We start from the raw sequence: 27,684 nt of genomic DNA, 5'->3' as shown, positions 1-27,684 counted from the left end.
TTTCTGCATGTTTTCTACATCTCGTAGAAAAAAGTAATTTCAGATGCAAAGGATGTTTATGTTATAAACCAAGTTTGTTGTAGCATTTTTAGATTGCAAACAACCTAAATTTCTAACAGTGGAGAAATGATAAACTCCACCAAAGATTGAAAAGAAAAAAGTTAGCCAGGTGTGGTGGTGTGCGGCATGTTGTCCAGCTACTCAGAAGACTGAGGCAAGAGGATTCCTTGAACCCCAGAGTTCAGAGATGTGGTGAGCTATGATTGTGCCACTGCACTCCAGCCTGGGCCACCCAGCGAGACTCTAATTCAAAAAATAATAATAATAAAAATAAACTAATGAACTATTAATTTTCTTTTTAAACAATTAAGTGTGATGCTTCTTCAGAATTCTGATTGATATAAGTGAAAAATGTGTCATTGACAGTTACAAAACTTCACACAGTACACAATTTGAAGTGTTAAGTAAATAAATACATATCCTATTTTCTATTCTAGAACTGGCCAACGGAATTTTCTGTGGTGTTGAAAATGTTCTATACCAGAACTATGCAATAGAGTAGCTATTAACTACTTTTGACTATTAAGCACTTGAAATGTGGCTAGCGCAGTTGAGACATTAACTTTTTCATTCATTTAATTCTAGTTAATACAAATTTAAATTTTAATAGCTAGAAGCTAGAATGTTGAACAGCATACTTCCAGACCAAAGGTTTCATAAATAATGCTGATATATTTTTATAACTGAGATTAACAAACTAATTTAGGTCATAAAATGTTTTAATTGGTATCTAGGATCTTTTCTTAAATGCAGAAAAAAGAAATTGGGAAAAATAAGTTTTAGACAATTGTACGTGAAAATAAATAGATTTTGCAAGCTACATGTAAGTTAATTAAATTTAAGTATTTATAATATTTTATTAAAATACTTGTTTACTTTCTCATTTCAGAAATAAAATTAGTGGCTCTCCACCTTAGGATAGGGCTGTGGGGAAAGGAAAGCTTGAGAATATCAACATCTGGAAACTTTTTCTTTACAGTCTTCAAGTTTTATTCTGCCCCCACAAAGCAATAAAAAATATTGATGTGATTTTATTATTAGCAGTAACATTGATATGATTTTATTATGATTTATTTGTTATATATAAAGGCAGGAAAATAATAGAAAACCAAGAATGTAAGGTACCTTTAAAATAATCTATAGATTTTTTTTTTTTGAGACAGATTTTCACTCCTGTTGCCCAGGCTGGAGTGCAGTGGCATGATCTCAGCTCTCTGCAACCTGCATCTCCCAGCTTCAAGCGGTTCTCCTGCCTCAGCCGCCCGAGTAGCTGGGATTACACACACCCGCCATTTTTTGTGTTTTTTTTTTTTTAACTAGAGACAGACTGGTTGGGCAGTTGGTACCTCAGGTGATTTCGCCATGTTGGGCAGACTGGTACCTCAGGTGATAGGCCCACCTCAGCCTCCCAAAATACTGGGATTACAGGCGTGAGCCACCGTACCTGGCCAATTCGCAGATTTTATTCAGAGGTAGAATGATGACCATCAACCAATACTAAGTAGGCAGTTTTTATGTAGTTAAAATGTTCTAAACAGAATGTCCAGTTAGTTCCTTTATGGTAGTGTAATGAGTATTTATTCACCTACTCTTCATGTTTAAAATTTTTCTAAAGTACATTTAGGAATTACTACATTGTAGGTATTTTAGGTTAAGATATCAGAATAACAGATATGGGTCATAGGTCTCTCCTATATTACGAAACAAAAAATAATTGTAAATACTTCAAAAAATTCAGTTGTGAAAAACAAAACAAGAAAAGTCAAGGTCCAGCCGAATGCCATAAATATATAGAGTTTGTCATCATTTGGTGTGGTTCCAAACTTCACTGTCACATTCAGAAATTAATTAGGATAATCTTAAGAATTAATTAGGGCCAATGGTCTCAAATTTAAACAAATGTTTCTCTCTTTTCTGAATTCTCATTTCACTTTCATCTGTGCCAAACATTTTGGTATCGGATCACATGCAGCTTGATATTCATTGACATTTCATGTATGTATAATCTCATTTTCCCATAAAGGCTATAAGTTTCTTGATGGGTAGGGACTATATGATAATGTATATACTCTGATCTTGTTATGAAATGAGCACCATAACAAGTACTTGCACGCTGCTGAGAACCTGCCTCTGCTCAGTCAGCCTCCTTGGGGCTTCCCTGCTCATAACTTTCAAGTGTTACTACACCTGCAGTGTTTCCTTCCTTCTTTCAGCAAATCTTCCTTGAGGTTTTTTAGGTGCTGGGTAGAATTCACAGATGCAGGGACCCATCCCAACAGTGTCCTTGTCCCCATAGAGCCTGCATATGTATGGGGGAAGACAGAAGATAAAAAATTTCAAAAATGTAAAAAAAATTTAAAATGTAAAAATAAACATTCTAATTGGAATAATGATATAAAGAATGTAGGGGCCAGGCGCGGTGGTTCATGCCTGTACTGCCAGCACTTTGGGAGGCCAAGGTGGGCTGATCACGAGGTGAGGAGATCGAGAGCATCCTGGCTAACACGGTGAAACCCCATGTCTACTAAAAATACAAAAAATTAGCCGGGGATGGTGGCGGGTGCCTGTAGTCCCAGCTGCTCACGAGGCTGAGGCAGGAGAATGGTGTGAACCCAAGAGGCAGAGCTTGCAGTGAGCCAAGATCACGCTACTGCACTCCAGCCTGGGCAACAGAGCGAGACTCCATCTCAAAAAAAAAAAAAAAAAGAAAAGAAGAAAAAGGGGAGGGATAAGGCCACATTAGACATATTTCTAAGATATACAAACGGCCAACCCAGCAAATGAAGTTATGCTCAGCATCATTGTCATTAGGGAAATGCAAATCCAAACCACACGGAGATACCACTTCATCCCCACTAGGGTAGCTATTTAGAAATAATAATAATAACAGTTGGTTGCTCAGAATATAGAATAAATGGAACCCACTTACATTGTTGGTCGGAATGTAAAATGGTGCAGCCACTGTGGAAAACATTTTGGCAGTTCCTCAAATAGTTAAAAATGGAGTTACCCTGTGACTCAGGAATTCCTCTCCTAGGTATATACCAAAGAGAATGGAAACATGTTCACACAAAAGTTTATGTGTGAATATTTATAGCAGCATTAGCCATAATAACTGAAGAATAGAAATGATCCATGTACGTCAGGTGATGAGTAGTTAAACAATGTGGTACATACATACAATGAATAGTATTCGACCACAGAAAAGAATGAAATACTGGTGCAACGTAGTTGAACATTGAAGACATTAGTCTAAGTGAAGGAAGCCAGACACAAAAGGTCACATATTGTATGGTTCCATTTATAGGAAATGTCCAGAACAACTAATCCATAAAGACAAGATTAGTGGTTGCCAGGGGCAGGGGAGAAGGGGAATGTGGAGTGATCTTTAAATAGGTATGCAGTTTTTTGGGGGACTGATGAAGGTAGATAGTGGTGATGGTTACACAACTCTGAATTACTAAAAATTACCAAATTTTGTACTTAAAATGATGTTTTTATGTTATGTGAATTTTATTTCACTTTAAAAAATATATAAAGGGTTGGGGACGGTGGCTCACGCCTGTAATCCAGCACTTTGGGAGGCCAAGGCAGGCAGATTGCTTGAGCTCAGGAGTTCGACACCAGCCTGGGCAAACATGGTGAAATCTGGTCTCTACAAAAAATACAAAAATTAGCCAGGTATGGTGGCATGCGCCTGTAGTCCCATCTACTCAGGAGGCTGAGGTGGGAGGATCCCTTGAGCCCAGGAGTATATATACATACACACACACATGCACGTATATATAAGTGTATATAATGTATATATGTATGTATATATAAGAAATCTTATAACCTATATATGTATATATAAGAAACCATATATATGTATGCATATATAAGAAACCTTATAACCTTTATATAGGCATTAATTGAAAAAGTGTATTTTCTGTACATCTTTTGAACATTCTCATCTTTAAGAAAATGAGTGCCTTATCAGTATTAAACTTGGAATCATTACAATTTTCATGATACATTAAAAGTGTTTAACATGGTAAAACGTCTATTATGGGAATAGATACATATTTAATAAGATAAATCAGGAAATGCTTACCTATATTTTATAGTCTCATCTTGTTTAGATAAGTTAAACATATTAATGAGTCTCTAGTATTTTAGGATTATTTCTCTAATATTGTACACATTAATGTAAGAGCATTTCTTAGAATCGGACTATTTTCCACAATAAGAGGACAATGTGATATAAATTATTTTTCAAATGTTTTTATTATTGAGTTGTGAGTAACCATTGTTACAGCTATTGCCAGGTGTCCCTGGGATTGAAAAAGATGTTAATCCAAATACATTATACTAAATTTATTGCCCAATATTGACAATACAAAATGTGTGGCTCTGAGGACAATTGTTTGACTGACTTCTCACGATCTAACATTTGTAGGATTCCTAATATGTAGGAAACATCATTCTCTGTATTTTACATTTTTAACTTATTTACTCCTTACAACAACCCATTGAAGTGAATAATACTTTGTTGTTGTTGCTGCTGCTGTTGTTGCTGTTGTTGTTGTTGTTGTTGAGACAGGGTTTTGCTTTGTCACCCAGGCTAGAGTACAGTGGCGTGATTTTTGCTCACTGTAGCCTCAACCTCCTGGGCTCAAGCGATCCTCCCATCTCAGCCCACTAAGTAGTTAGCACTACAGGCATGTGCCACTGCACCCAGCTAATTTTTTTGTATTTTTTGTAGAGATGTGTTGCCCAAACTGGTCTCAAACTCCTGAACTCAAGTGATCCACCCATCTTGGCCTCCCAAAGTCCTAGGATTTTAGGTGTGAGCCACTGCGTGCAGCCAGAAGTAAATACTATTACCTCCATTTTTTAGGTGATAAATGGAGACATAGAGCGGTCATGTGGTAACACAGACACTGCTACTAGTGCAAAGTCAAGATCTGAACTGGACATTCTAGTTGCCGAATTCAAACTCATAACCACTATGCTGTATTACACTAAACTCCCTCACAAATACGTATTTCCATTGGAAAATGAAGTCACTTTATATTGTAAGATACTAATGCTTAGCTAGGAATGATGGATTCACAGCTTAAATGATATAACTAGTTTCTAATACCAGCATTAATTAAAATGTGGGTTCACTTTGAGGCCTTTTAGAAGGTAAGTAAAATATATCATATTAATAGGTAATGTGTTTTGAGCTGATTTGTTGACATGATTCTAAGCATAAGTAAATTTGATCTTGAAAAGTAGAAGTTGCAATTTAGACTAAAATATAACATAGCACAGATTATATTTACTAATCCAATGCCCCACATTATCTTTATGATTCTAATAGAAAATAAAACGAAATTATTGTATGTGCTTTCCTTCTTCAAGAAACTTAAATACAGTTTTCTTTGAATTCTTTCTATAGTACCGCTTAACAAAAATGTTTTCTAGTTTTTTATGTTTTTTATAGTTACGAAGTTGGTCACCTTCCAAAATTAATAAATTGGAATTTATCGTCTCTTCATTTAATGAGAGATTATTGTTAAAGAAGAGACATAAGCTTGCAGGTGCAAAACTGTCATTTGATATAGGTAAAATAAATGTCATTATTCTTAGTTGTTACTTCGCCCATTATTTTAGTGAATGGCTTTTTTGAATTCTAAAATTACAAACCAGTAAGCAGATTGTGCAAATGTTTTATTTTTACCTTGTGGCCAACATAATAATAATTATATGTAATACATAAGTACTAACTCCAGACTTTGCTTTAAGCATATACATTTTGAGAAATGAATATAACCTCTTGTTAGAATAGCAGTTGATTTTTGTGAGTATAGAAATATGGATATTTTCTTTAAATTTTATTGCTAAAAAATTAAACTTAATGTTTGTATTATACTTGTTTTCTCTGTTTTAGAAATGTCTATATTTTTATGAATTTGTATTTAAATCAATGTTAGTCATCAATTTTCAATTCAATACATTGAAAATTTCTAGTGTTGCTAACATTATGATTTAAGAAAATTGTCGTATTTTACCACAGAATCTCAATTATATGTCATTCTGTTTTCTTAGGAACTTCCAGCACCATTACTTGATGATAATAGTAAGAAGGAATTTGATGAAGATGTGTATAATCATAAAACACCAGAATCTAATATTAAGATGAAAATAGCTTGGCGTTACCAGTTATTACCCAAGATGGAGGCAAGTAAAACTACAAATTCTTTCTAAAATTTACAAATGCATTTGTTTTCATCTTACAGAATCTCTCGTGGTATGCCTATATGTGTATTTGTTTATTTAAAGAATTAGCTGTTTCATTTGTAGAGTATTTGGTCAAGATGATATATTTCTTACAAGTAAAATTATGGTAACTTGTTTTTTTACCAAAATAGATTGTTTCATCTCTTCCATAATACCCATATAGAATGCTTTATTCTAGGGTTGCAAGACAGAGTAAGTGAACTAATGAAGCCATTTCTATCCAGTATGGTTACCTATAAATGTTCAATGTAAGTGATGGTTCTTTGGAATTACTATTTTTATCCTTAAACATTTTCAATCGTCGTATTTTCAAGCTCATCTGTCTGGTAATGTCATCTATTCAGAACAGACAGAATAGGTAAGAAATGAAGGAAAAATTTCTGAGAAGTCAAAACAAATGCCAATAAATCTGTCCAGTAACTCATGAACTCTGTTCCTGGTGATGGCGTGGTTCATTTATTAGCTTCCTTATTTGATTGTTCACTTCATTCACTTTTCGGATGACATTATTTAACATCTATCAGATATTACCATACTAGTAGAAAAGTTAAAGAAGAGACATAAGCTTGCGTAATCTGAGTAAAACATAGTTTCCTTAGTCCATCTGTCTCTAGTCTTCCATATTGACATCAGTGTTATCTTTCCCAAGGATAGAAATATGTGTGTGATACTCTTTAACTTCAAATGCCTCATTTGGTTTCCTATTTTCACTACCCCCTTCTAAATAAATAGCAGACTGTAGTACCCTCTAATACCCTCCTGCCAAACTCAAACACAGCCTTAGAATTCTTCTCTACAGGAATGTTCTGGGTAGCCACTACCAAGTTAGTATATGAGATGAAACCTGTTTGCTATTATAAGCTTTCAATATGAAATACAAATTTAAGATTGTATAGAAAATCTGTACAACCTAATCCAAGTCTACCTTTTTAGCCTCTTCCTCCTGTGTATATAAAACACTACATTCAATTATCCTATGAGAATTGCTCCTTATAAATTGCTTGTATTTCTTTTAGTAATACTTTTTTCACTTTCTTACTCACCAATGCATCCTTCTCCAAGTTCAAATGTTACTACCTCTTATGGCTTTCTGTACATAATTATCTACTTTCTTTTTTTTCCCTGTAACACTTCATATATTTTAAAATACGTCTTTCTCTGGGTCTGGTGCGGTGGCTCACACCTATAATCCCAGCACTTTGGGAGGCTGAGGTGGGTGGATCACGAGTTCAACACCAGCCTAGCCAAGATGGTGAAACTCCGTTTCTACTAAAAATACACAAAACTTAGCTGGGTGTGGTGGCGGGCGCCTATAATACCAGCTACTCGGGAGGCTGAGGCAGAGAATTGCTTGAACCCAGGAGGCAGAGGTTACAGTGAGCCAAGATCGTGCCATTGCACTCCAGCCTGGGCAACAGAGCAAGACTTCGTCTCAAAAAAAAAAAAAAAAATACATCTTTCTCATTGTTTTATACTTAATTGGTAGTGTAACTCTCTCCTCCACCAGACAGAAAATTTTCTGCAAGGCAGAGTGCTTGTTTTATTTCCTCTTGTACCTCCAGCACTTTTACTAATGTTATTTTAGTCAATAATAATGATAAATATATTTGTTCATTTAGTCACCAAATACTGAGCTAAGCATCATCTGTGTACCAGATATAAAGCATGTTATAATAGGTGCATATTAAGCAATGACATGTTATTCTAATTTAAGTGTGGAAACTATTTGAATAATAATTTTACGCTGTGATTTAAATGACTGTGAACAAACTACAAATTTAAGAGAGAATATTTGCAACTCAAATTATAAAACAAGGACAAATTTTACTTACATACAAATAACTTTTAAAATGAATAAGGAAAAATTCTACAACTGATTTTTTTTTAATGGTCAAAAATATGAAAAGAAAATTTAAGTGACTCTTAAACATACAAAACGTATGCCCAATTTCAGTTTTAATGAGAGAAATTCAAATGAAAACTACACTGTCCTGCTATTTTTCTCTTATCAAATTGACAATGATCTAACTTGGTAAGACACTGTATTAGCAAGGGTCGGGGAAGCTGGTACTCATACTTTGCTGGTGAAAATGTAAAAAGGTACAACTTCTGTAGAGAGTATTTTGGTAGTAACATTCACGATTACAAAAACATATATTCTTTGATTCTTTTGGAAATTTACATCATTAATATATTTACTAAAATGTAAAAGTGAATATACATGAGCTATTCTTGCAGCATATTTTTTTAATAGCAAGAGATTGAAAATAGCCTAAATGTCTATCAGTAAGCAACTAGCTAAGTAAATTATGGTGTGTCTGAACAGTAAAATACTATACATTTGTATTAAAAAATAGAAGGAAGCTCTGTGTAATCAGAAGTTGTTACAGGTATAGCCTAGTTTGGATGTGAACGAGAACTGGGTGCAGGCGGCCAGAATAGATGTTAGTCTGTTTAGGAAAATATGAGTTAAGTGATAGAGATCAAAACAAACTAGAAATAGAGGACTAGCACTTGAGAACCCTAATGGCAAAGAACTTCATGTCTTTGACTGTGGCAGATTTATTCAAGTGACTGGGCTTAATTGTGACTGTATTCTAATTTTTCTACTGCTGTGTCCCGAAAGAGTCAGTAATGAACCTAAACTCTAAGTTTAGAGACTGGAGTACAGTGGCATGATCTCAGCTCACTGTAACCTCCGTCTCCCACATTCAAGTGATTCTCCTGCCTCAGCCACCCGAGTAGCTGGGACTATAGGCGCCCACCACCACATCCGGCTAGTTTTTGTATTTTTCGTAGAGACGGGGTTTCATCATGTTGGCTGGTCTCAAACTCCTGACCTTAGGTGGTCTGCCTGCCTTGACTTCCCGAAGTGCTGCGATTACAGGTGCGAGCCACTGCACCCAGCTGGTTTTGTTCTTTTCATTGGCAATTAACATTCTCAAGTGAAATTGTTGTCAAAAATGCAAGTAACTAAAGCTTTAAGCCTTTTTTCTCCTTTTTTTGTTTTTTGAGACAGAGTCTAACTCTGTCACCCAGGCTCAAGTACAGTGGCACGATCTCGGCTCACTGCAGCCTCCACCTCCTCGGTTCAAGCAATTCTCCTGCCTCAGCCTGCCAAGTAGCTGGGATTACAGATGCGCACCACCACACCCAGCTAATTTGTGTACTTTTTAGTAGAGATGGGGTTTCACCGTGTTGGCAAGGCTGGTCTTGAACTCCTGACCTTGTGATCCACCCATCTCAGCCTCCCAAAGTGTTGGGATTACAGGTGTGAGCCACCGTACCTGGCCAGCTTTTCTCTTATTGCTATTATGAAAGCTATATAGAGTTTGGGTAAAAATCATTTGTTTCTTTAAAAATGCATTGTTTTTTATAAATTTGAATCATAGATACTATCCTTGCCCCAGTGAGTAGTGCTAATTTCATTCCTCCTTTTAGAGTCTGGTGTACCTGCCATTAGCTTTGTTATCTATTAATTAAGGTTGCATATTAACAAATAAATTTAGTACAGTTTTTCTTTTTTTCTTTTCTTTTTTTCTATTTTTTTTTTTTTTTAAATAGGATCTTACTGTGTCACCCAGGCTACAGTGCAGTGGTGCAATTATGACTCACTGCAACCTTGACCTCCCAGGTTCACGTGATCTTCCCACCTCAGCCTCACAAGTATCTGGGACCACAAGTGCATGCCACAGCACCATGTCTCTATTTTTGTAGAGACAGGGTCTCACTATGTTGCCCAGGCTAGTCTCAATCTCCTGCTTTCAAGCAATCCTCTCACCTTGGCCTCCTGAAGTGCTGGGATTACAAACATGAGCCACTGAATCCGGCCCTAGTGCTCAGTTTTCAAGGTTTAAAGCTTGAATGTTTTGAAAATTGTTCTCTTCTTACGATGATCTTATCCAGATTATTTATTTTTTCATTTTCTTAGGTCTCTACTAAAAGATTAGTTTATCAGAAGTGACTGCCTTTGTCACTGTAGATGAAATAAAACCACTCTCTGTCATCTTCTTTCGCTGCTTTACTTTTCTTAAAGGCACTTATCATTAAATGATGATAATATATATCTAATTTATTATCCTCTATCTCCTACTAGAATGTAAGCTCAGTGGGAGAAAGGGACTTTGACCGTTTTGTTTTACTGACATTTAGTAGGTGCTCAGTAATTATTTGTTGGATGCATGAATGAATGAATTATATAGTATGTAGATTAAATATTAAACTGAGCTAAGACACATTAATCAATATAGACAAAATGATAGCTTATTTTGAATATGCAGTCAATGGTCATGCTTATGTTCACTTGTATTTACAGTGAGTTCTGTCCACTTTAGAAAATAGAATCACCTTCTGGCTTCTTTGCTTTTCTTTGAAATGTCACTAGCATGTATATTTGCCTGTTAAGGTAATTTTATATATGATGATTTGCCAAGACTGATAGGCTTTGATGATCACTCATCATTATCTACTTTATAAATCTAGGCTTTACTTTGCCTTTCTCATTTTAACACACACACACACACACGCACACACACACACCTCTGGCTGTATTAGTTCATTCTCACTGAGACTGGGTAATTTATAAACAAACAAAAGAGGTTTAATTGTCTCACAGTTTCACATGGCTGTGGAGACCTCGGGAAACTTACAATCATGGCAGACGGTGAAGGGGAAGCAAGGCACATCTCACATGGCAGCAGGAGAGAAAGCACAGGGAAGCTGCTACTGTTAAACCACCAGATCTCCTGAGAACTCTCTCACTATCAGGAGAACAGCATGGGGGAAACCACCCCCATGATCTAATCACCTCCCACCAGGGTCCTTCCTCAACGTTTGGGGATTATAATTCGAGTTGAGATTTGGGTGGGGACACAGAACCAAACCATATCACTGGGTTTTCTGAGATCAGATGAGATTGGGCACATTCAGGGTGGTTTGACCGTAGACTTCACTGTTTTCTTTATTTTACTTGGGACAAAATGCAGTTAACATAATTGTGGCTTAAGATTAAATAAATAGTTCAAAACTAGGAGTGTTGATTATCAGAGATGCCTTTTAAAATAAGTTGTCACCAGGTCCTAAGGGTGTGGCCATATTACCACTTACTAATGCAAAAGAGGACAAAAATATATACACCTAGAGGACAAAAATATATACACCTAGATCAGTAACAATAGTTCAGTAAAGCATAAAGCAGTGCTTCATTTAAATGGAAGAGTGTATAGTTTTAAAAAGCCCTCTTTCCTTCAACATGTGATTTTAATTCTCTCTCTAAGGTAGATATGCCTTCTTATAATCATCAACCACTATTCCTGACACTCCGTGAATTGTTAGCCAACAGTATATTCTGAGACTTAATTTTCTCAGTATTGCAGAGCTTTAATACCATGAGCTACAATGACTCCAGCAATTCATTGCAGTGTGTTAAGTCTTTATTATATTAAATTCTCAGGAAACATTGACTTTCTATCTTAATGGTTTAGCTGCAACAGTCCTGTGGTAGATGTGTACAGGTATAGATGACCAACAAATACCATTTTTTCAATAAGTCAATGTAATTACAAAACACAGTGACGGATCTTCTCATTCTCTAGTGAATCATGACACAATAATAATAATGAATAACATTTACATGCAATTCATAATTTACAGAATATTCATTGCTAGTATTACATTAGAGTCTCACAACAGCCTCGTAAAATAATTATTAGCTCCAGTTTCTAGTGATTAAACTAAGGATCGAAGTGTTTTAAAAACTGGATTCTTGCTGTCTGGTATGCTATACTGAGAAATAAGAAATAATAACGGGAAGAAAATGTCATATTTAGATTTTTTTGGTGCAGCTTTTCTTTGAAAGTTTTGTTTCTTTGTAACATACTAGAAGTAGAGTATGGTATTGTTTTTTACCATTTTCCTCCTGTACCCCCATCAAAGTTCATTTTCTTTTAGCATCATAAAATTTACTGAACCATTTCATTTTACACACTTCCACAGATGACAAAGTCAAAAGGCAGTTTATGAATGTGAATTAGAAGTTTTCATAATGTAAAACTAAAGCAACATGTTCTTACCTAATAAGCTGACTAGTTATTGATAATAGTTTGATATTTTAAATTTATCAATTTTTATTGAGTTGATGACAGTTTTTTGTAGATGATAATAATTATTTTATTTACAACATGTAGTTATCTTTTTTAGAGGAAATGTCTAAGTCTTTGTTTTATAATTCTAGGCCTCAAAAGATTTCAGTGTTTCAAAATCTGATTATATGTTAATGTTGTATGTCTTGAGCAGAAAAAATTGGGAAATTGTTTTTTCCTGTAAGAATATATTTTTATTTTCATTTTTAACTGGAATTTTAAAATTCTTCATCAGCAATAAAATTTTCATGGCTACCTTATGAATATTTTAGCTACCATATCTGATTTTAATTTCTAAATAAATTAATAATTATAATGAGTAAAGCTTCCAATTTTATTTTTACATTTTAATGAATTATTTGTGTTCTATGTGTAAACTGTCTCAGCATGAAATCAATTTTCTGCCTTGATTCATTCCAAATCTGTGATTTCTATCACATTACTATTGTAATTAGAAACATTAATAGAGACGGCAACTTAAAAAGCATACTTTGCTTTTTGGCAATTTAGCATATTTCTCTGAGTGCATAAGACTTCAAGAACTTTCAGTCCACTAATAAATTTATTAACTCAAACTTAAAAGAAATGAAAAGTCTCTTTCTTTCTCTCTCCCCATGGCCAGTCTGCTAAAATAGATTATTCATGCTTATTTGATTCAGGTAGGCTTTTGCAAGCTTCCCTACTAGGCCTGGGAATGTGGTACATTGAGGCCTTTTCAGAGGCTTCTGACATAGACCAAGCTTTTATTGCATGGTGTTTTATTATAGCCAAATCCTAGTCTCCACCCAGTTTGTAGGCACTCTGCTTATTCTTTTGAATCAGGAAAGGTTATCACCTACCTTAATCCATGCAGCAGCATGGATTAAGGACACCAGTGTGCCCCAGGATTCTCAAAGAGGATCCTGGAAACTTCTGGGTTTTTCTTTTTTGCTGTCTTTACTAAATTCTGTTGGGCCTTAGGGGGATTTGCATCTGAAATGGGCAACCTGGTGTTTTTCTCAATGAAGACATCAGATCAAAGTTCAGTTAGTCAAGGCCTTTCTAAAACATTAAGGGGGCTTGGACTTACACAATAAAAAGATGAGCTCTAGCAGAGATTGCAGTAAAAACATTCTGAACTATAATCCGGATAAAGAATAGATTATAGGCCAGAGAACAGACCTTGTTTAAATTGCTTTAGACTAATAACTTTACATTTTAAAAGTTTGCAACCTAGTTTTAAGAAACATTTTAATATTATATATTTTATTTATCCATAGTTTCATGGTAAATGGATAAATTATGTTTTGGGAACAAGAATTCTGTACATATTGGTTTGAAAAGATTAGATTGAAGCAAATTGATAGCATCTCTTTCATTAATGAAAGTAAGTAGTACCTTATGGAGGGATGGACAGTCATTTCATTTAAAAAATAAATGTCGAACCTACAGACTCTGAATCTGAAAAAAAGTGTTTCTATTAGACTTTAAAAGTTTTATTTCTTATTACTGTATAATTTCATGTTTGTAGGCATTTAGTTTAAGAATATGAACCCTTGAAATCTTAAATGCAAATATCTAGTGTCAAGCAAATATGTCTTTCTTATCTAAATTAAAAAGTTGTCACTTAGATAAGTATCTACTATGTATAGTTCTTCAATTTCTGTAGTGATTATCTAGTTTTGTTGAATAGTCTGAAACTTATATGTTTCAGGACAGTGGAAATTATGTAAGAGTAGATCTGGAATCTTTTATTAGAAAGTATTGCCAAGTGGAATTTGTTAATAATTCAATTTTGGATAGTGGTATATATATATTTTCAATGTGTTGAATGAAAGAAATTAGCTCAAAGTCCATTCAAAGCAACCTAATAATAATGTTATGTTAGTAGACTTTGCTATCCCATATAAATCAATTCAGTGTCATATAAATTAGAGTTTCTTATAAGAAAGATAATTTGTTGGAGAAATTGTTAGTAAAGAACACAAAAGAGGAATTATCAATGAACCAATGATTATGCCAGGTTCTGATTGATCTAATGTAGGTCATATACATTCTTCAACTTTATCGTGCCTTGTTCCTGTTTGGAGTATTGTAGTACATTTTATCCTATAAGCTTAATTTCAATTTGTAAGAAATGTTTAATATACATGTATATTGTCTTATATGAGAATTCAGTTTTAAAATGATACTCAGTTTAATATATTTAAATAGCTAGCTTCTTTTGGACCTCTTACCAGTGAATTAATTGAGTTTAAGTTTTCATTTAGTTCTTGGCAACTGCATATTTAATTTGTCATTAAAACCTAGAATCTTAAATATTAATTGAGAATTATGTATATTAAGTTTTAAACTTAGAAAGGTATACAGTATAATAAAAAAAACCAAAGAGGTTTTTAAATTCTTGTCAAATTTAGGGAACCACTAGAAGTGAAGAAACGTGAAAGATAAAAAGGTTGATTTGTAACTATAAATGGTTTAAAATAATAAAGGTTGTTGTATGCTTCTTTGAAATTTACTTAGTGTATGTATATCAGTTCTTCCTTATTAACTTAAAATTCATAAGTATGTCATTGTTTTGCTGGATGTAGGACAAATAAATTATAGCTTAAAAATAATTGTTTAACAGCCACTATGGGTTTTATTTTAGCAGATTGGACCAGTATCATCACGATTTGGTCACTATTATGATGCATCAAAAAGAATACCACAAGAACTAATTGAGGCTTCAAACTGGCATGGATTTTTTCTTCCAGAGAAAATATCTTCAACTCTCAAAGTAGAACCCTGGTAAGTTAATGACCGATTTAATAACAAAGTCTGATTTCAAATTTTAGTAGAATGCACTTTTGCCACATTTTTGAAAGAATACACATCTAAGGGTAAATATAATAATAAATACTAGTTTTCTATATAATTTGTAACTTCAAGTCTATATATTTTTCATAGTATTTCATTACTGTGACTTTCTTTTTTCTTTGGTCCTATAACTGCTGGAACCACTATTTCTCTAATTTGCAACTTGAAAAGTCAGGACAACAAATTTATAATAAGTGCTGGTTTTCAAGAAATGTAGAACAGTTCTAAACCAGAGTCTTTCAGCTTTAAATGCAAATAGACACCTAATAAATATGTATTGATAATAATAGCAATGAAAATGATACAAACTAGTATCATTTGCTTAATTTAATTTTTTGGCATATACTTTTTCAGAGAGTAAACAAGTATGTACTTTACAATATTTTATTTATGAAGGCTTTCTGTTTCTGGCTCTGCTGTAAATAAGACAATCTGTATAATTTTAAGTGAGTTAGAATTTAGAGTTTTGGTTTTAAGTATCAAAACAACCCAGCATGTTTATACTGCCATTATGTTATTAAGACAAAATGAAAATTACAGGACTTGACATTGAATAATATATGTTATAAAGTGTTAAGAATATTTAATTTCAATTTTTATTGCAGTAAATTATGGAACAGATTGTCATTTATATTTTCTTAAGCACTTGTAAAACCATTTTCAAAATTAGATGAACTATTAAATGAAGATTTAATAGCAAGGCATTGTGAACCAAAATGACTTAAAATTTATAGTCTCTGTTCTAAAAATAATACCTGAGAATTTAGTAGAGACTATTGTACTCATTCTTATTAAATGTTTCCAAAAAATATTCACTTTATTATGGAGTTCTCCAATCTATGGATAGAGACTTAGCAAAAGTGGTGCTTTGATGTTGTTTTAGCATTTATAACTACCATTAATGTATTACTGCTATGTGTCAGCCACTCTGTTAGACACTTTACATTTGTTATCTTCTGTAATCCTTATATTAACCCTATACAGGGTTATGTAGTATTAATATGCAGAAGTATGTAGTCCCATTTTCTAGAAGATACTGAAATTCACAGAATTGATTTATCTGAGTTTAATTATTAAGTGATAGAACCAAGCTTAATCTGTCAGATTTATCTTTCTTTTTTGCTTCACTGCTTCAGAAGATTTTGGTGTCTTTCACCTTTACCTTCCTATGTCATGCAGTAATGAGCACTGATAAAGGAATTTTTAAAATCTGGATTCTGATATTGAGTTCATCCTACCCTTAACCTTGGGCAGATCACCTAAAATCAGTGAAAATTAATATCTTCATGTGAAAAATTGGAGGTAGGGAGAAGAGGAAATACCACCTGCTTTACTACCTCACTAATTTTTTGTTAAGTTTGAATGATTATATTGATTTTTCTATTTCCCAGTTTTTGCCACACATTGAGTCAAACATGCATTTACGTACAAGCTTGTGAAATAAGTCAGGATAATTTTCCCTTAATTTCTCAAATAGTAGTAAAGAGTGGAACCCAGGTTCCAAGTAAATTCTCCCTGATCAAATATCTGTATTAGCAACATTGCTATACTGTCTCCATTAACAGAGTGCTTAGGAAAATAAATGTAAAATGTATATTATGTTTGATGTATTTCAATGAAAAATAATACGGTGTTACTTTTGTGATTTAAAAAAATATATATTTTAAGGACGATGCTTTTTTTACACCAGCAAGTACAGTGTTATTCTTCATTTATTCAACAGCTGGGGTAAGGAGGGGATTAGCATGTGTCAAATATCTTTTCCAAGTCAGGTGCTCTGCCAGACATTTGACTATGGGATAACTCATTAAATTTTGCCAATAACCCTCCAAGAGAATGTTAACCCCATTTTATAAGGAATTTCAGGTTAGAGCTGCTAAGTAACTCTCCTACTGTTGCAGGCTGTCAGTGACTGAGCTAACACCCAAACTCAAGTTTCTAAAACCTCTGCTCTTTTTTTTTTGTACCATGCTGCCTCCATTTACTGAGGCAGTAAATGTACACCCACCAACCTAGGTGCCAAAAAAATTACTCCTTAATCAGCTGTGAGGATATAATCCTATAGTCATTAAAATACATATTTTCTGAGTGTTTTGTAAGAACTAGCAGTTTTGTGCAGAATAGGAAAATTTATAGATTTTAATTATCAAGGCAGTATTTCATTTCATAGAGTTAACTGATAATTCATTTATTTCATATTAAACTTAAATGCTTAATTAAATGTAATTAAACTTTAAACATGTAATTAAATTAATTTTCAAAATGGGTACTTTACCATGTGAGATTTATTTTAATTTATGAAAAGCATGTGCTCATTTCACTAAAATGAACTTTACTGGTTCATTTATAAAACAATAAAGCTAAGCCTTACAGTTATCTATGCTTTTCCTATAATTAAGGCTAGAGGATATAGCTGTGTCCTACTGTCACATGTGAGGATATAATATATAATTTTGTAATTTCTGAAGGTGCTATTAAAACATGTAAAGATATTTTTACAATAGGAAAAACTGCAGATCATTTAAAATTTACAGTAACTAATTTAAAATGATTAGAAGGTTTGCCTGTAGAAAAAATTCATACATACAGTTTAAATTTTCAAATTAAAGCCAGAGTATAAAGACTTCAGATGTTTTACAATAATATTATCAAGATAGTTCTGTTTGGCTATTTCACTATTATAAATCAGATAATCTGAGTCACAAAATAATAAGTTGGTTTTGAGAATAATTCTGGAGTCTAAGATTTTTTACTTTGACTTTGTTTTCAGTTAAGCTTTGCTAATAAGTATGTCCAAGCATAGTTTGGTTTCCTTAGTAGAAAGACACTGCCATTTTTTAGTGTCATCTTTCTTACTGATTAACAATTATATTAACATATTGCTTAATCCACCACTACCAACTGAATGTTTGTGTCCCCCCAGAATTCATATGTTGAAGCCCTAACCCCAAATGGATGATATTTGGAGATGGGACCTTTGGGAAGTAATTAGGTTTAGATTAGGTTGTGGGACCCTGGTGTGATAAGATTGGTATCTTTATAAAAGAGGGAGAGACACTGGAGCTCTCACTCTCTCCTGGAGCATGCACGAATAGGCCATGTGAGCACACAGCAAGAAGGGTGCTATCTGCAACCTAAGGGAAGAGCCCTCACCAGGCCCCAACTCTGCTGGCATGTTGATCTTGGACTTCAAGTCTCCAGAAGAATGAGAAAATAAATTCCTGTTTAAGCCACCCAATCTGTGGTATTTTGTTATGGCATCCTATCTTTGTCCATTTTTGGTGTTATAACCAAACAACTGAGACTGGGTAATTTATAAAGACAGAAATTAAAAAATATTGAACTTTCTATCCTCCAGATCTATGAGAAAATAAAAGTGCTGGCAGGTGTGGTTGTCTGGTGAGGCCACCATTCTGCTTCCAAGATGGCACCTTTTTCCTGCATTCTCCAGAGGAGAGAAATGATGTGTTCTCAAGGGCAAGCTAGCCAAAATGCTATGTGAAGCCTTCTATATAAGGGCCTTAATCCCGTTCCTGAGAGAGGAGCCCTCGTGACATAATCACCTCTTAAAGGCCCCATCTCTGAATACTATCACACTGACAACACCTGAATTTTGTAGGGGACACTTTCAAACTATTGCACAGACTGAGCTGACAATGTTAGGTCTTGAATATTGAGTTTGCATATAGTTGGTAGTCAATAGAATGAGTTTATTTTGATACGTTTCTTTGAATTTCAAGATTTTTTTTTTTTTTTTTTTTTTTTTTTTTTGAGACGGAGTCTCGCTCTGCCGCCCAGGCTGGAGTGCAGTGGCCAGATCTCAGCTCACTGCAAGCTCCGCCTCCCGGGTTCACACCATTCTCCTGCCTCAGCCTCCCGAGTAGCTGGGACTACAGGCGCCCGCCATCTCGCCCGGCTAGTTTTTTTTTTTTTTTTTTTTGTATTTTGTTTTAGTAGAGACGGGGTTTCACCGTGTTCGCCAGGATGGTCTTGATCTCCTGACCTCGTGATCCACCCGTCTCGGCCTCCCAAAGTGCTGGGATTACAGGCTTGAGCCACCGCGCCCGGCCCAAGATTTTATTTTAACATATTTATCCTAACAATAACCAGTAGTTTCTTATATTGTCTGAGTGTTCTACTGATTAAATTTAATGAATTGAATTCTGTGAGAACCAGTTATATTTCTGGGAGAATTTGTAAGTGAAAACGATGAAAAGAGGATGGAACTAACATTTTAGAAGTCATCCCATTTTTCTCATCCTGCCAAGTTTCTTTACCAGTTTAAATGGAACCTCAGTGTAAGTCTTCTATAATGTTTTCCTAGACAAATTGTAATTGTGTTCCTCATACATTCCTACCTACTTTTGTTCATATTTCTATCAGGACACTTAACACATGACACTGTAATTATTTATCTTGTCTATATGCTTGTCTTGCCCCTCAGACATTGGAAATCCTTGAGGAAAGGGGTTTTGCTTTCTTCATCTTTTTTTTCCTTATATCTAGAACACAGGTGTCCAGTGCATGGTTGATGAATTAATGGATCAATGCACAAAATATAGTAACTGTAAGGGATAATTGGAATGACAGCTGAGAAAGGAATGAGGCCAGTAGACCCAAGTTCAGGCAAACTGATTTATTGTCAGTCCTGCCAGCTACCTCCTGACAACAGCAGAGGAGGCAGCCCTGCTTACAGACTACTGCAGGACTTTATAGGGAGAGGAATTGGGTCAGGGTCGGGGAATTAAGTCGGGGGTGCAGGTGTCTTGACTGCATCCTGGAGATGTTTTTTGCCAGCTTTGTTATGCGAGGTTAACAGACACGTTAACCGCATCCTGTAACTGTCTGGACAAACAGTTACTGGAGGGGTCAGTGATGGGGGATTTGTCTGTTGCCCTGGGTTAGCTGTGTGGAGAGTGCAAGAGACTGTATTGTAAGGCCTGTGGGAGGGGAAAGGAATGGTCTGGTCGGGGTGACCCTAACATTCCAGCCTTTTAACAGATGATGGGAAAGGGGGTGCCATTTTTCATCTGCTACTTCAAGCTGAGAGGGGGCAGTGGTCACAGGAAAGGCTGGAAGGTAGGGGTTGGTCCTGGTACTGGTTTTGAAATTGCTGGTATTTTTGTAGTAGCATCATGTTTTGTATGGTTCCATGGGTGAAAGCTCGAACACATTCTGTAAAAACTGGGTAAAGAGACGTAAGAGGCAGGGCCCAAAGATTAGAAGAAGGAGAATGGTTATGACGGGTCCTAGGAGTGGGAGTAACTAGGAGGCCTAAGAGCTGAGAGACCAAGGGGGCCAAGAGGGCCAGGCAGAGAGCTGTTTTTGTGTGTGTGTGGGTGGGGAGCAGAGGGGTGCACTCAGTCTTTTAGTTTTTTGACTGCATCCTGAACCAGGCCTGACTGATTTAAAAAAGAAGCAGCATTCCTCATCTGGGAAGATGTAGAGACCTCCATTTTTTGCAGTAAGTAAATCAAGGCCTTTGCCGTTTTGAAGGATAACTGCTGCTAGGGAGACTAGTTGGTTTTTGAGGTGGGTAATAGAATTTGCTTTTTTTTTTTTTTTTTTTTTTTTAAGGGAAGCGTACACATCTGTAGAGAGTGCCTGGAAATATGATAATGAGGTTCCTCTTAACTGGTGTGTAGGAATAGATGGAGAACGGAGGGCCACTCGGGTGGAAGTGACAGAGCATATATGACAGTTTGAGGTTAGGTTTTTTAGTAAGGTAAATAGATGGGGGGAGGAGAAATAAGGGCAAAGGAGTAGGTATAGGGGGCGTGCACCAATATGGAAGGATTGGTGAAGGGATGTTAGAATTTTTTTTGGGGGGGGGGTTTGTTTTTGGGGGAGGATGAGTTTTTGAGTTTTGATTATCTAGTTCTTTTGGAAGGAGGTTTTTTGTTGTAGTAGTGAAGGTTTTTTTTTTTTTTTTTGTGGAGGGAGAGATACTGGGGTTGGATTGTAGGGACAATGAGGAGGAGAGCGCCGGGGGCAGAAGAAAGAGAGACCTTTTTTTGCTGCCTTGTTGGCTTTTGTGTTTTCTCTTCAGATTTTATCTGATCCTGTTTGATGTCCTTGACAATGTATAACCCCTGCTTTGGTTGGAAGGTGCAGCCTGAAGGAGTTGGTAAATAAGGGGGCCGTTAGTGATGGGGATTCCTTTGGTAGTCAGGAATCCTCTCTTTTGCCAGATGGCAGCATGGGAATGAAAGATGTGATAGGCATATTTGGAGTTTGTATAAATGTTGACTTGTTTGCCTTTGGAAAGGGTTAGGGCTCTGGTGAGAGCTGTAAGTTCTGCATTTTGGGAGGAGGATCTTGGAGGTAGTGGTTTAGCCTCAATTACATGGTTTAAGGTAACTACTGCATACCCAGTTTTTGGAGAGCCGGGGGCTCCGGAAGAGGAGCCATCTATGAGGAGATGGTCATCTGGGTTAGTGAGCGGCTCGGGGGAGATGTTTCGGAAGTGTGGCTGCAGGTGATCCAAAATGTCAGTGCAAGAATGAGTAGAAGGGGAAGAGGATATGGGGAGTAGGGATACTGGGTTGAGGGGGGCGCTTTTGGTGAAGCTGAATTCGGGATTTTCGATAAAGAGGGCATGGAGTGACTGAATTCGGGAAGGAGAGAGGGAGCTTAATGCCTGGGAGGAGAGGAGATCCTGTAAGTTGTGAGAGCTGTGGACGGTGATACTTTGGCTGAATGTCGGTTTTTTACTTTACAGAGCTAAAATGGTCGCTGCTGCTAATGCTCTAAGACAGGTTGGCCATGCTTTGACAATGTTAATTGTTTAGAGAGTTATGCCACAGGGGCAAAGGAAGGGGGACTTCCCTTTTGTTGCCCTAGGACCCCGAGAGCTATTCCTTGGTTTTCGGCAGTACAGAGAACGAAGAGTTGGAAGATGTGGGTTAAGGACAGGGCAGGTGCAGTGACGAGAGTGGTTTGGAGTCTACAGAAACTGGGAAGTCTGTTGTGTGTGGGGTTTAGGGGTTCATTGAGGGCCTTTGGCTGCTTCATAGAGGGTCCAAGCCAGGAAGGCAAAGTTGGGAGTCTATATTCTAAAGAAACCTGCCAGTCCTAAGAAAGAGAGAATTTTATTTTTTGAGGAAGGCGGAGGCAAGCTATTTTTTAAGATTGCTTGTGCTGGGGTCATGGCTCGGGCCCTGGGGGAGAGTTGGGCTCCTAAGTATGTTACTGTTGGGGTAGATAGTTGGACTTTGGAGGGGGAGCCCCTATATCCTTTGCTAGCAAGAAAGTTTAGGAGGGTAATGGTGTGAATTTGGGAGTCCTCTAGGCAGGGGTTGGAGAGAAGGAGATCGTCGACATATTGGAGGAGGCAGCTGGGGGAGAGGTCTAAGGAGGTGAGGTCTTGGGCTAGAGGTTGTCCAAAGAAGTGAGGGCTGCCTCTGAAGCCTTGGGAGAGGACAGTCCATGTGAGTTGCCTTGACTGAAGAGTGTCAGGGTCAGTCCAGGTGAAGGTGAAGAGGTCTTGGGAATTAGGGTGTAAGGGAATGGTAAAGAAAGCATCCTTTAGGTTGATTACCGTATAGTGGGTGGCATTGGAGGGGATGAGAGAGAGAAGTGTATAAGGGTTAGGGACCACGGGGTGAATAGGGAGGACAACCTGATTGATGGCTCAGGGGTCCTGAACGAGTCAATATGAGCGGTCAGATTTTCTAACGGGGAGGTGTTATATGGAGAGTGTGTTGTTCTAAGAAGACAGCGTGAGCAGAGCTTGTTTATGATAGATTGTAAGCCTTTTTGGTGTGTTAGGGAAATGCGGTAGTGGGCAATGTTGGGAAATTTAGAGGGGTCTTTTAACTGGATTTTGATGGGGTCCTGGTGAGCAGCTAAGGGCTGGTGGTGTTTCACACTACTGGGTTAACGAGAGAGGTGGGTAGCGGGTGCTGGGGAGCGGGGATCAGGGGCCGGACTAGCAGAGAGGAGCAGGAGGAACTCTGGTTGAGGGGGGCAGGAAAAGGTGATAGAAGCTTTGAATTTGGCGAATATGTTTCAGCCTAGGATGGGGTTGGGGCAATGAAGCATGATAAGGAAGGAGTGTGAAGAAAAATGGTATTAGATAGGGAACAAGTAAGGGATTCAGTAGCGCGTGGATGTGAGACGAGACCTGGGAAGGGTAAGTGGGTGCTAAAAATTTAGATAAAGCCGAGTAGGTGGCCCCGCTATCGATTAAAAAAGAGATCGGCTTACCTGCTATTAGCAGAGTTACCCTGGGCTCCGATGCAGTAATGGCAGATGGGACCAGGCCAAGGAGCCGTAGTAGGGTGAGCGATTTTTCACTCCTTTCCTTGCCAGGGTTTTGAGGAGTTGGTTTGTTAGCCTGGTTGTTAAGAGGACAATCAGACTTCCAGTGGTTTCTTGGCAGGCTGGGCAAGGAATTTTTGATGTTCTTGGGTTGGGACATGCCCGCGTCCAGTGGCCTTCTTTGCTGCATTTAAAACAGGCCCCAGAAGGGATACTGCTATCGGGTATTTTATGCCCTTGGGTGCTGTTGCCAGATTGGCGAATAGCCGTGACTAGTAGCTGGCATTTGGCATGATCTCGTTGGGCTTTGTTTATTTTTTCTTGTTCATCCCTATTATTAAAGACTTTGAAAGCCAGGTTGAGAAGGTCTTGTTGTGGGATTTGAGGGCCGTTTTCAGCCTTTTTAAGTTTGCATCATATGTCAGGAGCAGACTGAGAGATGAAATGGGTATTAAGAACAATGGTTTTTTCCGGGGAGGTGGGGTCAACACGGGTATATTTTTGTAGGGCCGCTGTAAGGTGAGAAGGAAATTCAGTGGGGTTTTCATCGACACTTTGAGAGATTTCTTTGAGCTTTTCAAAATTTACTGCCTTATGGGCTGCTTCGTTAAGGCCTGCGATGAGGCAAGTACTCATATGGTTACGAAATGCCCGGCCGGGGTCTGTGGGTTGGTACTCACAAGGGGGCTCCTTGGAAGGGAATATTTTATTTCAAAACTATAAGACTTTTAGATTGAAAAGCAAAGAACCACAGTATATTCAGAAGTCTAAATATAAGATTAAAGATTACAGGCATGAGTCATGCCTCTAATCCCAGCACTTTGGGAGGTCAAGGCAGGAGGATCACTTGAGCCCAGGATTTCAAGACCAGCCTGGGCGACATAGTGAGACCCTGTCTCTACAAAAATAAAAACAAACAAAAAATACTAATAGCCAGGTGTGGTGGCACATGCCTGTAGTCCCAGTTACTCAGGAGACTAAGGTGGGAGATTCACCTGAGACTGGGAGGCCAAGACTTCAGTGAGCTGTAATCATGCCACTGCACTCCAGCTTGGGCAAAAGAGCAAGACTGTTGTCTCAAAAAAATAGAAAATTTACACTCATAAGAAAGAAATTATAGAAAAGAACATCTAAGACTAAAAATTTGGAAGTATATAGTTATAGAAGTATACTATAAATTACTTTATTAAAAGGATGTGGTGAATGATAAATTAGTGCAAATCTCAGAACTGATGGAAAGGCATCATGTAAGTGTGAAGAGAGATTCTGCTTAGCTGCTAGTGATACAATTAAAGTAAAAAGATAATATTTGAAATTTCAGAAAGAGGACTATTATCCTGGGCCTCATTTTTTGTTTGTTTTGTTTTGTTTTTTAACTTACTTTATTTTCAACTTTTATTTTAGATTCAAAGGGTACATGTTCAGGTTTGATACAAAGGTATATTGCATGATGCTGAGGTTTGGGTTTCTGTTGATTACTTCACCCCGGTAGTGAGCATAGTACCCAATAGGTGTTTTTCAACCCTTGCCTCCCTTCCCCCACTGTATTCCCCAGTGTCTATTGTTCCCACCTTTATGCTCATGTGTACCAATGTTTGACTCCCACTTATAAGTGAGAACATGCAGTATTTGGTTATCTGTTTTGGTATTTCACTTAGAATAGTAGCTGGGCCTCATTTTGACCAATGGAGAGAAACTGCTTGCTTGCATGTTTGCCTTGTTTTTACCTCCTTTCTGTCCTTTAAAGGCCATCAGGTACACAGAGTTAAGTGAATCGTCTTATTCCTCAGTTCATGCATGGTATCCTATCCTCACTGGTATGCATGGGTTTTGTTTTATTATTTTCCATCTTATTCACCCATTCCTAATCTCAGTCATCTACTTCCTAGTTATGTTTGTGTATATCCTTCCAGATTTCTGCCCTCACTTCAATAATGTAATCTTTGACCCTTGACTCTTCTCTATCTCTGTATCCAATCTATTAGCATGTCCTGTCAACTGTATCTTCAAAATGTATCCAGATACCACTTGCAACCTTCACCTCTACATGCTAGCCTACATTACCCACATTTCTTGCCACAGCTGTTGGGATAGCCTCCTAATTGGTCTTGCTCTTTGCTCTTTGGTCCTTGATCCTTGTTGGCTCCTGTTTTTCTTCAAAATAGCCCTAGTGAGTTTTTCAACATAGAATTTTCCATCCAGTAGAATTTTCTGCAGTGATGGAAATTTTCTGTATCTGTGCTGTGTGATGTAGCGGCCACTAGCCACATGCATGAATACGTGAAATGTGACTAGTAAGACCAAGGCACTGAATTTTAATTTTATTTTTCTTTAGTTAATTTAAGTAGCCATACATAATTAGTGGCTATCTTGTTAGGCAGTCCAGTTTTACAGTATACATCAGCTCTTATCACTACTCTGGATCAAACACTCCGATGATTCCCCAACTCATTCAGGATAATAAATCCACGACCCTACAAGGCCTTACCTAATCTGATTGCTAGCTGTCTCTCTGATCTCACTGGATCTCACTGAGGTTGGAGAAGAGGTAAAGGGAATATCAAGAATGTTTTCCAGGATTCTGATATTAGACTTAGGATAGTCCAGTCTACTGAAGTAAGTAAGCATAATCATCTGTCCGATAATATTTATTGAAAGTTTTTTCCAAATCTCAGCACCTATGAACTTGAGCAACTACTATAAGCCTAGCATTATGCTAAGTTCTACATCATTGTAGTGAACAAAGCAGATGTTAACCTTGCCATTGTGTGGCTTACAGTCTAATAAGAAAGCACATAATTTTTTTAAAACAAGCAAACAAATATATATGTAATTAAATATAAAGAAAGAACATTTTCCATGGGGGAAGCTAAGTGGGCAGAGAGAGCAGTGGGTATACCTTGAGTTATGTTCACTGAAAGTCCTTCTAAGTGGAAATATTTTAGCTGAGACCCAACTAAGAAGAAGGTAATCATGCAATGGGCACTGGGCCAAGAAGTATTATTGTCAGAAGGAGCAGCAGATGTGCTAATAAAGGAAGGAGCTTGGTATTTTCAAGAATTTAAAAGGCCACTGTGGCTGAAATCATGTGAGTGATGGAAAGAGCTATGTGGAGGTGAGTTCAGGTGGGTCATATTACTCTCTCAGGAATTTTTTTTATGGGGGCAAAGAAAGATCAATAACTGGAAGGGATTGGGGGTGAAATAAGATTTTTTTTTGCTCTGTTTTATTTAAATGTCAGTGCAAAAAAATTAATAAAGAGGTAATGGATGAAGATGTAGAAAAGAAAGCAGCAGTTTCTGAAGATATGTACTGATGACTTCTCTTTACTTGTGAAATAATGGTCATAGTTGTCCACTAGGGAATGGTTAGTTACCTCTTGGGAGTTTGGGTTAAATTGAGAAACTTTAAAATGGTTATTTCATAGACTGGAAGAATACACTGACCATTAGATTTGAGAAATCTCAAATGGTTGTGGTGGTGCCAGTCTATCAGATTGTGTGACTTTCTTGCTTCTGTGCTAAGATTCCTGGGTATAAGCAGGGTTGAAATTTTGCAAGATGGAGTAAGTAGGACAAAGAACAAAGAAGTTTAAGTGATTAAAAAGAGTGAACAAAATGTTGAATCATGAGCCTTAGACTGAAGAGAAGCAACTGAAGACACTTGCTGTTGAGATATATATATAGATATATATATATAGAGAGAGAGAGAGAGAAAGAGAAGGGGCAGTACTCTGGTAGTAGATTTACTAATCTTAATAGTGGAGGTAAATGAGCAAAGCAAGCTACTAAGATAAGTAATATTGGGTGAGAATAAGTTGTTTGAATTCAGACTGTAAGCCAGGTGCAGAGTCTTCAATTAACAGTGAGGAAAATGTCCAGGAGCTTGATAAAGACAGCAACTTAAAAGGAGAATGGCTGGGGATTAGCAATATATAAAAGAAGCATGGATTTGTTTGTTAGTTTCGTTTTCCTAGGAAGTGGAGGAGGAGGAGTGATTTGAAAGTGATGTTGGAAAACAAAGAGAATACCAACCAAATGTTCCAAATATTGAGGAAAAAATTCTAAGCTGCAGCTTTATTTGGTTAGGTTCAAGTGTTTACCACCTTTCAAGGGAA

The 27,684-nt window shown here is 36.8% G+C and overlaps 1 protein-coding gene across 3 annotated transcripts in view; it reads left to right on the top strand.

Moving 5' to 3' along the window:
* Window positions 1–27,684, top strand: part of ELP4 (elongator acetyltransferase complex subunit 4) — a 259,126-nt gene that overhangs the window by 68,832 nt on the left and 162,610 nt on the right. For 2 of the 3 annotated variants that reach the window (XR_003115721.1, XM_025357975.1), the window contains exons 4-5: window positions 6,136–6,267; window positions 15,100–15,236. Coding sequence is in view for 2 of the 3 variants with exons in the window: in XM_025357975.1 (XP_025213760.1) it covers window positions 6,136–6,267; window positions 15,100–15,236 (269 nt within the window). In the remaining variant the exon portion in view is untranslated. Of the gene's footprint in view, window positions 1–6,135; window positions 6,268–15,096; window positions 15,237–27,684 lie in introns of all 3 variants that reach the window. The other variant, XM_025357974.1, reaches the window with a different exon arrangement.

Source organism: Theropithecus gelada, chromosome 14, assembly GCF_003255815.1.
Source record: "Theropithecus gelada isolate Dixy chromosome 14, Tgel_1.0, whole genome shotgun sequence".
Classification (NCBI taxonomy): Eukaryota; Metazoa; Chordata; class Mammalia; order Primates; family Cercopithecidae; genus Theropithecus; species Theropithecus gelada.
Note: the sequence above shows the minus strand (reverse complement) of the source record. Positions and strands in the feature narration are given on the sequence as shown.